The sequence below is a fragment of the Lontra canadensis genome, unplaced genomic scaffold, assembly GCF_010015895.1.
Source record: "Lontra canadensis isolate GAN:19392208 unplaced genomic scaffold, GSC_riverotter_1.0 scaffold29, whole genome shotgun sequence".
Classification (NCBI taxonomy): domain Eukaryota; kingdom Metazoa; phylum Chordata; class Mammalia; order Carnivora; family Mustelidae; genus Lontra; species Lontra canadensis.
The window spans coordinates 10,156,344-10,169,712 of NW_022631023.1; the positions used below are offsets into that span (position 1 = coordinate 10,156,344).

The window sequence follows — 13,369 nt, forward strand, 5'->3', positions numbered from 1 at the left end:
AAGGTCACTCAGTGGTGTTCAGCTGGTGGATGGGCCCATCTGAGGGGTTCAAGGTAGTTTCATGCACTTGTCTAGGGTCTTGGCAGCATGGCCAGAGGGCTGGGCTCAGCTGGGCTCAGCTGGGATTGTCAAAGAGAGCACCTACATGGAGCCCCTCCAGCTGGTGGCCTCAAGAGGGTAAGTGAACAAGGGAGAAGCTGCATAGCCTTTTATAGTGAACTGTATTCTACTGGTCACCAGGCAGTCATAGGGGTCCGGCCAGATTTGGAGAGAGGAGAGAGACTCAGAGACCCCATTTCTCAATGGGAGGAGGGGCAAAGAACTTGCAGCCACCTTTAACCCACCCCACCATCATGGGATTTCCGGGTGTGAGGAAATGCTCCAATCATTTGTGTCTAGATCCAGCTCTTTCCTAACTCGAGCTGGTTTAAGAACATTTTAGCAGTGCCTCAAAGCCGTGGAATTACGTCTTTTATGTCCAGGATGGGCAGAACGGCTTCTCTGCGGCATTTCCTACAGCAAATGTCAATACTGTATAATTACTGTAATTACAACACATGGGCAAGGAGGGCCTCAAGCTGACATCTGGGCCACTCCATGTACCCTTTCTAGAGTCATTTCTCTGTCCTCTCTACAAAGCAGCCATTTATTCTTATGAAGAAGAAACTCCATGCCAATTAAGTAGAGACTTGCCCCAGTGACCCTTTTTGTTTCCAAGTGTGGGGATGCTGAGTGGTCCCAGAGACACAATAGACTTGGGTCCCCATTCACAAAGCTGGATGATTCTGCCTTCTGGCCTGCAAGTCTCTCTCCTGGAGGGATGGCCAGCCCCTGTGGAAGGAGAAAGCCCAGACCCATTCTGCCCAAGGCTTTATCTTTGTGTTTTTCTAACCTTGTTGGGGGCTTAGGATGCTGCGGTCCAGTAGGAAGAGACCCCTGCGTGCCCCAGCCCCCGCCCTGGCCACAGTGGGTGGGGGAAGAGGACTCAGGGCAGGCAGTCATTTTAAGGGTTCTGACGAGGCCCTTCAGATCACAGCCACAGCACGTCTGACACACTCCGCATATCGCAGGCCTCACGGGCTTCAAAGTCCACACAGAACAAAAGCATTATTGGTTTGGAGATCCAGGGACAGGGGGCTTTCTTCCTAAATGAGGGAAATTAACACTTTTGGGGGGTGCCTTTGGGTCCGGGAGGCAGTGAGTTTGGCGACTCTTGGACCGACTTAATCTCCACCCCAACTTGGTTCCCTTTGTTTGAGCTTCAGGTGGGAATGCCTTTGACTCTGTCCTGTACATGGTCAGCCTGGATAAAGTTCTGGGTAACAACTCAATGGCTTCTTTGTGTCACTTAACTCTGCAGAGAATCCGAAGAAAACTCGGAGGCATTAACACATCAGAAATGAGGGGTACTTACTTTTTGTTAACTGCCACTTTAAGCACGATATTATGACTGTCCTAAACAGCAGCAATAAAACAAGATTGCTCCATTGCTCTCCACATATTGAAATTAGCTGTAGAAAATGCCGCAGAGATGCCATTCTGCCCATCCCTGGGTATAAATGACATAACTCCATGGCTTTGAGGCACTGCTAAAATGTTCTTAAACCAGTTCAAGTTAATAAAGAGCTGGATCTAGACACAAACATTGGAGCTGTGTGGTTTTCACTATAAAAGGCTATGCAGCTTCTGCCTTGTTCACTGACCTCCATGAGGCCACCAGCTGGAGGGGCTCCGTGTAGGTCCTCCCTCTTACAATCCCAGCTGAGCCCAGCTGAGCCCAGCCTTCCAGCCACACTGCTGAGACCCTAGAAAGGTGCATGAAGCTGCCTTGAACACCTCAGATGGGCCCATCCACCAGCTGAACACCACTGAGTGACCTGTGTCTCCCTCCCCCATTTTTTTCTTCTACTGTATTCCTTACCACAGCTCCACCATAGAAACAGAAAGCCAAAAACAATGTGCAACATGCTTGGACCTTTAACAGCTGTTCAGTTACTGTGTTCAGATTCAAGCCAAGGTCAGTGAATGCAACGTGATGATGCATGAGGCATTGCTAACTTAGATGGAAAGAATTTATGAGATTATAAAATTTACATTCTGCAAAATGCATCATTAAAACTGACCACCCAATTCTTTTCACCTGATGCAGTAGACATGCTTGTACATTGCTCATTCACTTTCCCATCCACCGTGCACGGCACAATCTTCCAAAGGGAAGAGACTGCAGCAGAAGGGCAGAGCCCAGGCTGTCAGAGATCTAAGGATTAGATCCCCTCCCCACCTTTCAGGCTTGTTGTGCAGCCTGCCATCCTACACCTCCCACCTATTCCAGCAAACCCCTCCCCACCGTGCTCCCCTTCTTCAAATTGCACTCCAGCCACTTCCTTCTGGATCACTCTGTAGGCCGAAAGCTCTAGAAAAGTGAGGGTTGTGTTCATCATCGTTTGTCACTGTTGTACCCCAGCCCGAGGCACGATGTCTGATACTTGGCAGGCACTCAATAAATATTTGCTTTAAATAGCCACTTGGGTCCAAAATACCACTCAGGAGTTTGGAAGATAGAAAAGCAGCTTTTACATCTCCCCCCAGCAAGAGCCTCAACGTTCATGTGGCCAACCAAGCCCAAAGGGAGAAGACACAGTGAGTTGGGGGTAGAGTCCATAAACCCAGTAAAAATCTGGAGTTAGAGACTATTTCTAATCTGATGATTTCATACACACACATATCAAATTAGACTTACCCTTGCAGACTGAATAAGTATATATCAACTGTTGCCCATAGAGCTATGGGCTCTGAGATGCTTCCAAAGTATCTCTCCGAATGATCTTTGGTATTTGAGTATTTCAGTTCCCCCTCCCACTAATTAAACATAAGCTCTGGGTAGTCTTCCACAATTCACTGGATGTCTACAACTAGGATTTGTCATCATTCTCTATAAATTTTGGTCAATTCTTTCAACAGATGGGAGCATAAATAGAATATCTGGCTAGGAGACAACTTCAGAAACCATATTTTGATATCACTGCACCACACTTGATTACTTTTCACTATGGTTTTTATTTGTGGGATTCAAGTCCATCCCAGTAGATGGCATGCCAAAATCAAAGTGATATATCTTACCCGTTCAGATGGAGCAGTGTGGCATGAAATGATCCTGCGATCTGTATATTTTAAACCTTGTTTTGAATAGGAATTCTTACCATGTAAGAAAGAATGTAGTTTTCCGAGGGCATGCGCTAGATAAAATGTAACCTGCTAATTAAAAAGAAAAGGAGAAAGGCAAGATTCAAAATATCTGATCCCTCAGGACTCAAGAAGTGATAGAATGGAAGATAAAACAGAACATTTAAAGATTCTAGTAAATGAAGTTGAAGATTTGAAGAGATCTGTCACAGCCTTTGCTTGGTTTTCCCATGTATCAATTCCAAGAAGTTACTAAGACTGAAAGGATGAATTACTCCAGTACAAATAGTCAAAACAGTCCCATGAAATATATCCAACCCACATGACAGACAATGGTCTAATTTCCTTAATATAAAAATCAGGAAGAATAAGGCCAAACGTAGATTTGAAAAATGGGCAAAGGACATATGCAAGCTGCTCATGGAAAAATGGTATCAATAGTTGTTAGAACTATAAAAGTACACTGAAAGAGATGTGAATTAAATGACAATGGGTATCATTTTTCACCTCTCAGCTTCAAAAAGTTTGAGAAAACTCTGAGAAGGAAAGGTTGGGGAAATCAACATGGCCTCCATATTGTGTCAGGAGGACATTATGTGGTGAAACCTCTGAAGAGGAAATTTGGTAAAGATTATCAAAATCTTAAACAGGCACATCCTTTCCTGTATTAATGCCATTTCTAAGAACTGAGCTACCATATGTGATTATACATCTGTGGAGGGATATTTACTACAGCGTGGTTTAAGATACAAAAGTGGAAACCACCCAAACATCCACCTGTGGGAAACTGACTATAGAGTATACCCATTACTAGAAAACTATGAAATTTTTGACAAGAATTTGATAGAACTATAGGTATTAACACAGAATGATTTCTAATATATACTATTTCTTTACTAAGTAAAGAAAGCAAGATGTAACCCAATGTACATCCAGTGTACTACTTTTTATGAAAAAAAAAAAAAAGGTGGGTGTGGTATTTTTTTTAAATACATCCACAAATCATTTGACTTTCCCTTTAAAACATGGAGTTTAATTTTGATCTCCTTAAGTATTGGACTTAATGAATAAAATAAGACCAGAAGTGACAGTTGTGGTTTCTTCTCTCTTGGACCCATGCTCTGGGGAAAGCCAGACACCATATTGTGAGCACATCAAAGCAGCCCAGGAAGAGAGCCCCAAGTGGTGAGGAACTGAACTTCTTGGCAACAGACATGTGAGTCAGCCACCCCACCAACCCAACCAATCCTTCAGATGAGACCACAGCCCTGCCAACATCTCCACTGCAAACTCATGAGCCAGAACTACCCAACTAAACTGATCCCAAATTCCTGACACAGAGAAACTATGAATAACAGATATTTGTTGTTTTAGATTGCTAAGTCTTAGAGTAACTTATCACACAATGTTAGATAACTAATACAGTGAGAATATTTACATATAAGCTTGCATACACACAGAATATCTCTGGAAAGATATTCAGTGGCTGTCTCCAGGAAGAAAAACTGAAAGGCTGGACCTCAGGGATAGAAAAAGACTTCCTTTTCCTTTCATTATGTTGCATTGCATTGTATGTTTTTATATTTATAATCTCTGTTTTATTTCAATCTCACTTAAATCAAGATTAGGGACTTCACAGAAAAATAACATTTCTAACAATATGTATAAGATGTGTAGTGTCTTAAATATTTTTCACTGTTATAGACACTGCTGATTTTTTACTCAATAGTCATTACCCTTCTTCCTCACTAAATAAAACTCCAATTTTGTGCCAGAGGCAGTGTATCTAGTCCCACGTCATGAATCATGGGAAATTTAAGCTATGGGTCAGCAAATCTTGTCTTAAAGGGCCCGACAATAAATATTTTAGGCTTTGCAGACTCCAGCTAAAAATGGAAATGGACACTGTCTCCCTGTGCGGAGAAGAACGGGCTGCCAAAAGACACATTGAGGTCTTTAGAAGTTGTCTAGGGGCGCCTGAGTGGCTCAGTGGGTTAAAGCCTCTGCCTTCGGCTCAGGTCATGATCCCAGCATCCTGGGATCAAGCCCCGCATCGGGCTCTCTGCTCTGTGGGGAGCCTGCTTCCTCCTCTCTCTCTGACTGCCTCTCTGCCTACTTGTGATCTCTGTCAAATAAATAAATAAATATTTTAAAAATATGAAGGCACGGACCCTGTCTGTCTTGCTTGACATTGGATACACAAACTCTAGCACAGAGTCAACACATAGGAGGTGATAAATCCACATGGGCTAAGTTAACAGACTAATCTACAATTCTGTGACCCACTTGAACCTAAACCATGGCTCAGAGCTTTGTCCTTGATACATTCTGTCAAAGTCTAGATTTTGTTTTTCTATGTATATGAAACTAAAGGGTAAATTTACCTGCTCTAAGGATCCAGTGTGTTGTTTCTGAAGGTATCTTACAGATCTCTAGATACCCAGGGAGGTAGGATATCTGAGAGGACTCCTGGAGAGCAGCTGACCTTGAGAAATCAAAGCTATAAAGGAGACCCACTGTGAGGAGGAGGACCTCAGGCTGGGAGTGCAGCATGATCACTCACCAAAAAAGACATCTCAAGAGTCCAGAGCACAGGGCCCGTCAGCACCAGTGAGGGGCAAGAGCTGTGGCATATGTGTACCCAGCAAAGCAGAGCCACAAATTCCCACAGCCCTGAGGGAAGTCCAGCATCTTGCAGCCCTGTTGCCAAGATGTCTTCAGGGAGGAGAATGACTCTGGCTCTTTCAGAAGGGACGCCGGACTGGGTTGGAGGGAAACAGTTTTGTGTCCAGCTTCTCACTAGCTGAGTCACCTTGGACTATGCATCCATCCAGGTATTTACCTATCGTTACCAAAAGCACTGACTGAGAGCTTAGAACAAGCCCACCGCCATGCCAGGTAAGGAGGACATGATGTGAAGCAGCTATTGTGACATGGATCTCACTCAGCATGGGGAGAGGGACCATGACGCCCAGTGAGCATGTGTTTCCCCCCAGTGTTTCCTCCAGTTTCCACCCAAACTAACTCTACTGATTTCATAAATGAGTTTGTAAGCTCAGCCATAAGAAAAGATGAATACTTCTCACTTACATCGACCTGGATAGAACTGGAGGGTATTATGCTGAGTGAAATCAGTCAATCAGAGAAAGACAATTATCATCTGGTCCTTACATGTGGAGTATAAGAAACCATGCAGAGGATCATAGGGGAAGGGAGGGAAAACTGAATGGGAAGTCATCAGAGAGGGAGACAAACCATGAGATCCTCTTAACTCTAGGAAACAAACTGAGGTTTGCCGGAGGGGAGGTGGGTAGGGGGATGGGGTAACTGGGTGATGGGCATTAAGGAGGGCACACGATGTGATGAGCACTGGGTATTATACTCAACTGATGAATTATTGAACACTACATCTGAAAATACTGATGTACTATAAGTTGGATAATTGAATTTAAATTTGAAAAATGTGTTTGAAAGCAAGTTGTGTAAGACACTCAGGAAACAAATAACAAAAAATATTATTTTGGGGGGAGAGGTAAAGTCATAGAAATTCATCTTTGCTCATTTCCCTTCAGAGCACATGGTCATAGTCCACACAGAGCTATGAAAATAGCAACTCCTTTTCAAGCTCCTCGGGCACCGAGCCCCTACAGAACAGTCTCAACATGTTCTCTCCTGGAGAAAGGTGCGTGGATTGCTACAGCCAACTGGTCTACCAGGAGTCTCTCAGCTGCTGTTCCTGGACACACACCTATCCTTCCCAACTTGCCATGGCCACATGGTGTGGCACTGCTCGGCTGACTCCATTTATGTACTCATTTGTGTTGGGGGGCAGTTCTCAGTGACTATGTCTATTCAGAGGTCAAGTCTTTCTTGAGTTGGACTTTGTTCCATCTCCAATTCCACCTACTGAGAGACCCAAATGTGATGGCAAATGCAAGTTTCCAAGCTCCACCGTAGCTACGTGTTAAATATATGGTGTCCAAAACCTGGTTTAAGAAACTCTTAGACTCTGGCCCAGGATTGTTCATTGGTCACACTGAGGTTTTTTAGGTCACGTGAAATCCATCTTAGACAGCCCCACCCCTAGACCTTACCTTAAAGTATACACAATCGCCAGGTACTATTGGATTAGAAACACCAAATCTGTAAGCAAGACTTCCTTAGTGACTAAATCCCCACAGCTGGTGAAGTCCCTACCTTATCCTTTGTTGTCAGTATTTTGTTTGTCGTTTGTTATTGTTATGCTAGTATGTTATTACATTGTAACCCTTTGTTATGAGTAAAGAAGAAAGGAATCTTTCTTACTAAATATGCTGCAGGGTTACCCTATAATTTGATGACAAATAATTAATACTTCTTTGTAAAAAAACAAAAGTAAGAATTACCATGATCAGCAATTAATTTACCATACAATAATTCAGGGAAGTTTTCCTTGTTCTGTCCCATATGTTCCTGGCTCTTTTTCAAGAATACATTCTCGCATGCTTACAGAATAAAACAAAATGTCAAATTAGTAAGATGACAATTTCCACAAAGATGGAGTATATAAACTACCTGGTGGCTAAAAGCAGAAGCAGATTTGATGTGCACCTGTTACTGGGTCATCAGTCATCACTTTGTGGTATATTTGCAGCTGATATATTTATTTTTAAAAATATGGGGAAATGTAAAATTTAAAAATTGACAAATAAAATATGGGCTAATTAATTACAACCATGTTTACTAGGCTGTCAGATGAAAGCGAGGGGAATGTTTGGAATGTTTGTGGTACTTCTCCTTAAAGAACAAATCTGTGAATTCTGCATTCCAGTGATGGCACAGAAAAATTTGACATGTTTACAAAACCCAGGAGGTCAGATGTCTACTATGCAGTGCAGTCTAAACTCAGTGGAGCCCAAAGAAGGAACCTCAAGAAAGCTAAATCTGGCAAAGAAATCCTATTTTAGACTAATTTAAGGATTTTAAATCAAGTATTACTAACTCAAAAGGTAGAAGTGTCTAAAGGGTTTTGCTTGATTTCTGCATTGGGGTCTTTTTTGTTTTTAAGGGTAATGATTTGTAGGATAAAGAGAAAGTGAAGTGCCTTAACAATCCTACAAGGCACATCTTAACTAACCCTCAGATGTTATGTCAAGTAGTAGTTGCTTAAAGACCAATCTCCCTGTTTGGAGCTCTGTTTTCTTAAAGGAAACAACAACAACAACAAAAAAAAAAAAAAAAAAGATGGGGTGGGAGCAGGCAACTGGGAACCAGGATGATCATGTCAGAACAAAACATTCTGGAAAGCTGTCCATGACAAGCCCCTTGCCTCTGCCCACACAAACTACTCCTGAGCAGGAACTGAGAAAACAAAACAAAACAAAACTTATTTTTACTTTTCATAATATTCCTATCCTCAGAGAATGAAGTAATTAGGTACCTAGAGAGATTTTCCCTTAAAAAGAGGGGTGGGTGGCACCTGGGTGGCTCAGGCAGTTAAGCCTCAGTCCTGCTTTGGGTTCCCTGCTCAGCGAGGATCCTGCTTCTCCCTCTGCCTCTGCCCCTCCCCCTACTTGTGCTTTCTCTCTCCCTCTCTCCCTGCCCCCCCAATAAATAAGTAAATAAAAGCTTAAAAAAAATAAAAAGAGGCAGGATGGAATGGGCAAGGGATTGTTTCTGTGCAAAATCCAATGGACATTTGTGGGAGCTGAGCAGATAGAACTAGAATGCACAATTATACAATGTTTATTTCAAGCCAGGTGCTTTTCTAAGTGCTTTACATAATCAAATTCTTGAATCCCCATAACAACCTTGCGGGGTAGGTACTACGATTATCCCCATTTTATCCATAAGCAACAAAGGCACAGAAAGGTTACGTAGCTTGCCTAAGGTCACCCTGCAAGAAAGCAGCAGAGCCAGAATTTGATCCCACTGGCTCTAATGTCCACAGTATACACTACCTTGTGCAGGCGGTCACCCAGTCAAACCTTCATCATGTTCCAAGCCTGTGCTCCACATGGAGGATAGAAAATGGATCTCACACAATCAAGGGAAGAGGTAAAACATGCATCATGTGAAGGGACCTTCAACAGAGGGACGCCCAACCCAGACTAGGGCTGCCAACGGCTCCACAGAGGAGACGATGCCCGTGCTGAATCTAGACACACAGCTGACAACCAGGCAGGAGGCAAGGAGTAGGGTGAGGGGGGAAGAAACCTGATTCAGAAAGAGGGTACAGCACCTGTGCAATTTCCAGGCAGGCAAGAATGTGGATCTTTCAAGGAATGATATCTAGTTCAATAGGTTGGCATGGTGGTACCATGGGTGAGAAAGTCGGGCAATGCGGGGGAAACCCAGGCAATACCGCAGAGGCCAGAATGCCATCGTGAGTGGCCTGTGGCCTGGCTAAGGAGCGTGGCCTCATCTTAAATTCTACAAGAAACAACTGGAGAATTTTACTTTCAGAAATAAAGTGATCAGATCTCATTTCCCAGCTCACTGGCTATCTCACTGGCCTAGACTGGAGAGCTGAAAAATGGAAGTAGGAAGACGAGGAAGATGTTACGTATTCCAAAATTATAACAAGAAAGTGCAAAGATATGCTGGAAGCAGGTGGCCATGAGATGGAGTAAGGGGGAATTGCTTACATCAAGGGCAGATCTACACACAGCAGCACTGTTCAGCTCCCCCTCTCCTCCTTCCCTCCCAGTTCCCTTTCCTATCCCTGCAGACGTCCAGCTCCCAGGGGCCTTCCTAGGGGCTGTGCCCTTAGATTATATCCCAATACCTAACCTTGAAATGCTCCAGGGTCTTCAGAAATGCTCAGAACAGCACCTTCCTGAACCAGTGAAGAAATGCATGCCCTCTCTTCCCTAACCCCTTTGCCCCCCCCCCCCCCCAAACAATTCTTGAAACACTTTGGAAATATTTCTCTTTTTGCTTATTAGAATTTGCTTACATTCCCATCAAGGAGCTTTAGGTCCTAACTGGCTTCTATAAGCCTGAAAGTATTTTGAAAGGATTACGATTCAACACGCAATGCACATTCTTGACCTTATTATCTGCCGCTTTCCTGGTCTGGCCAAAGGTCCTCAGAAAGGGTTTGTGTTTGTTTTGTTTTTTTTAAACAAAGATCCCCGTTTGTGTGAGCTACCGCTGGACCTTGTCCTTTACCTTTGATGCCTTGTAGAAAGGCCTCTTTAAACGCAAAACCTCCTCAGTGGTGTCTTAAAAATTCTTGAATAAAATCATTGCTTTCTTCCCATTTGTAGCAGGGTTGAAATATGACTTAAAAGCAGATGATGTTCAAGTCACCAGCATCTCGTATTCTTCCAAAATAAATGTTGAAATGCTCTACAAATATTATAATATTTAAATAAATTTCCACTTTCCTTCCAAATACCAAGGAGGGATACTTTTTGGGAGCTGAAAACACTGGCCAGCTCTGGGCCTCTGAAAGTTGAGTCCCGGGGAGACTTCTCACATTACAACCTGTTCACATTTTTTTTTCACTTCAAGTGAAATCCTTTGGCATGAATTGCTTTGAACATTAATAGGGCGTATCACTTTTTTAAAAATTGATTCTTCAATAATCTCCAGACTAGAAGGACCAGTTAGGATTTTCAGAACAAAAGACAGTGGGATGCTGGACCCGCACCCCCACTACCCCCTACTACCCCTACCCAACTTCTTGTTTCCAAACCATCCTGTCTCCCCAAAACGCTCCTGAAACTCTCCATGACCCCCAGGCCGTCCCCCCTCCCTCCTTGAACGGAAGCGACAATCCGTACAGCTGAACCGCTTAGATTCAATTTACCTTCACGAAGAGGGTGATGTCGTGCTCCTGCCTCGGGGCCCCCTCTTCTGACGTCTCGCCATCCTCTCCTCCGCCATTCACCGGCTCCGTCTCCTCCCGGCCCTCGACGCTGCCCTCCTCCGCCAGGTGGTTGCTGAGCTCGGCCTCGGTCTCCGCCGCCCCGGTTGGCGAGGCCGCCTTTGCCCGCCCGCTGCTGCTGTCTGGGGGCTCCTCCTCGACCCCGGCTGCGACCGGCTCACCTGGCACCTCCGGGCCGCGCTCTCGCCTCTCCTCCTCGGCCTCCTCCATCTCCTCTTGCGGTTCACCCTGGTCCCCGTCCTCGACAGCTTCCGCCCTCGAGTCCCCGGGGGCCACTTCCTCCGACTCCTCTGTCCCCGACGCCCCCGCCTCGTCGGCGGCGGCGCCCGCCGCTGCACCCCCAGGCTCCTCTGCAAGCTCCCCGGGGCCGCACCCCCCAATCTCCGCCGCCGCGGCCTCGGTGGGCTCGACCTGGGGCGGGGAGTTAAGATCCCCTCGGTCCCGGGGTTCACCCTCGGCCCCGAGCGCCCCTCCCACGTGCCCCGCGGCTTCCATGCCGGCCCCCTGCGCCCCCGGCGTGCCGCCTCCGGGTTCCTCTGGCCCTTGCTCCGCTTTCTCCTTCGCCCCGGGGACCTCGGTCTCCCCGGAATCCCCCTGAATCTCCCTCGAGGCCTCGCCCTGCGTGCCGCGGCCGGAGCTCGCCTCCTCCACCGGCTCTGCGCCGCTCGCCTCCTCTCCCTGGGGGACCTCGGCGCACCCCGGGGCGCCCTCCTCGGTCTCCGCCTCGCCCTGCGCTGCCCTCGCGCCTTGCGTCTCGGCCCCCGGGCCACTGTCCACGCCCGGCTCCGGCTCGCTCGCGCGCCCTGCGTCCGGATCGGTGCCTTCTGCCTGGTTCACCGCGACAGTCGCTGCTGCGCCGGCCCCCTCGCCCCTCGGCGCCTCCGCGGCGCCCTCGCTGGACTCCTGCCGCTCCGCCCTCCGGCCCGCGGCCCCCGGCTCGCCAGGTTTCTCTGCCAGAGACAGTGGGGCCTCAGACGGCCCCTGGTGACCTGGGGGGGGGCCCTCCAGCTCCGCGGACTCGGCCATGGCCGCAGATCCCTGTCCTCCCCTGGAGACCTTCCTTGACCCTGCTGATGGAGCAAGCGGCCCTGGACGAGAAGCTCCGCGCCAGGGGGCCACTGCGCCGGCTCCAAGAGGACGCCCCGCTCAGGACTCGCGGGGCGCCAGGCGGGGCGGAGCGCTGGAACTACGGGGTTAAAATGGGCTCGACCCCAAGACACCGAGACTCTCCTCCCGGTTTAAGCTCTCTGGTATCTTCCTCCACTTCCACAGTAACTGCGGTTCCACGTCTGCTTCCCACCCAGACTCTATCTGACCCAGGTTCCCTGGAGGCGCTGGCCACCGAGGAGCAGAGCGCGGCTGGGGAAGACCTCTTCGCTCCCGCCCCCTTTGAAATGCCTGGCCTGCCGTCCTGAGGCTGACCAGAAGTTATCCGTGCCAACACCATCCCCCTGGGGGTTGGGCGGGGTTTGCACCCCATCCTCTCCCCCTGTTCCGGTGGCCTGGGAGCCTGGCCAATGACAGCCTTTCTCACGGCCCTTGTGGATCTCAGTGAAAAGATTCTGGTTCTATTGGCAGCTGGGTGTTTTCTGTAACAGCATCAAGTTCCAGGGCCATTTGGATCACACCCCTGCCAACACCCCACACTGGACACCCAAATACCTAATCTCCACTTTCCCCCAGGCACCCAAGCATTCAGCTTCTCAGCTGGTACCTAATGCAGATGTCCAGGTCCTACCTCAATGTCCAAGAGCAAGGGAGGTAAATCCTGGAAGAGAGGTAAAGGGGAGGCCACCTACCAATTTTTGCAAGCCCTTCCTGAGAGGTTTCTCTGCCTCATATAGAAGCAAAAGGAGTCTTACTGCTCTGACCAGAGATGGGCTCTGTTGAGCACAAGGGTCCCCTCCTCAAGGTATGACAAGAATGGGGGCCTTGCACAGGGGAGAGGTTAGATCCTTCATCTCCCTGTTTCCTGAAGACTCTAACAGTCTATGTTTCAAATTCTAGATTTTTCTAAACCCATGGCCAGTGCTTTACCTTGTTATGTGTTAAGGGCTTGGGGAGGTGGGGGTAAAGAGGAAAAAATACAAGATTTGAAGAAGGGGAGCTGTGGCATTCACTGGGTTAGGAACCTCCCGGAATCCCATACGGGACAACTTTTCCCCGAGAAAAGGAAGTTCTGATGAAAATTACGTAGTAATGGGGCGCCAGGGTGGCTCAGTCCGTTAAGCCCCTGTCTTCGGCTCAGGTCATGATCCCAGGGTCCTGGGATCAAGTGCCGCATCGGGCTCCTGGCTCATTGGGGAGCCTGCT

The 13,369-nt window shown here is 47.3% G+C and overlaps 1 protein-coding gene across 2 annotated transcripts in view; it reads right to left on the reverse strand.

Moving 5' to 3' along the window:
• The window catches only part of CLIC6 (chloride intracellular channel 6), a 43,267-nt gene extending 31,185 nt beyond the window's left edge, over positions 1-12,082 (reverse strand). Inside the window, exon 1 of one of the 2 annotated variants that reach the window (XM_032865374.1) lies at positions 10,979-12,082. In XM_032865374.1, coding sequence (XP_032721265.1) covers positions 10,979-12,082 — 1,104 coding nt within the window. Of the gene's footprint in view, positions 1-10,335; positions 10,356-10,978 lie in introns of those variants that run through there. The other variant, XM_032865375.1, reaches the window with a different exon arrangement.
• Positions 12,083-13,369: the final 1,287 nt, after the last annotated feature.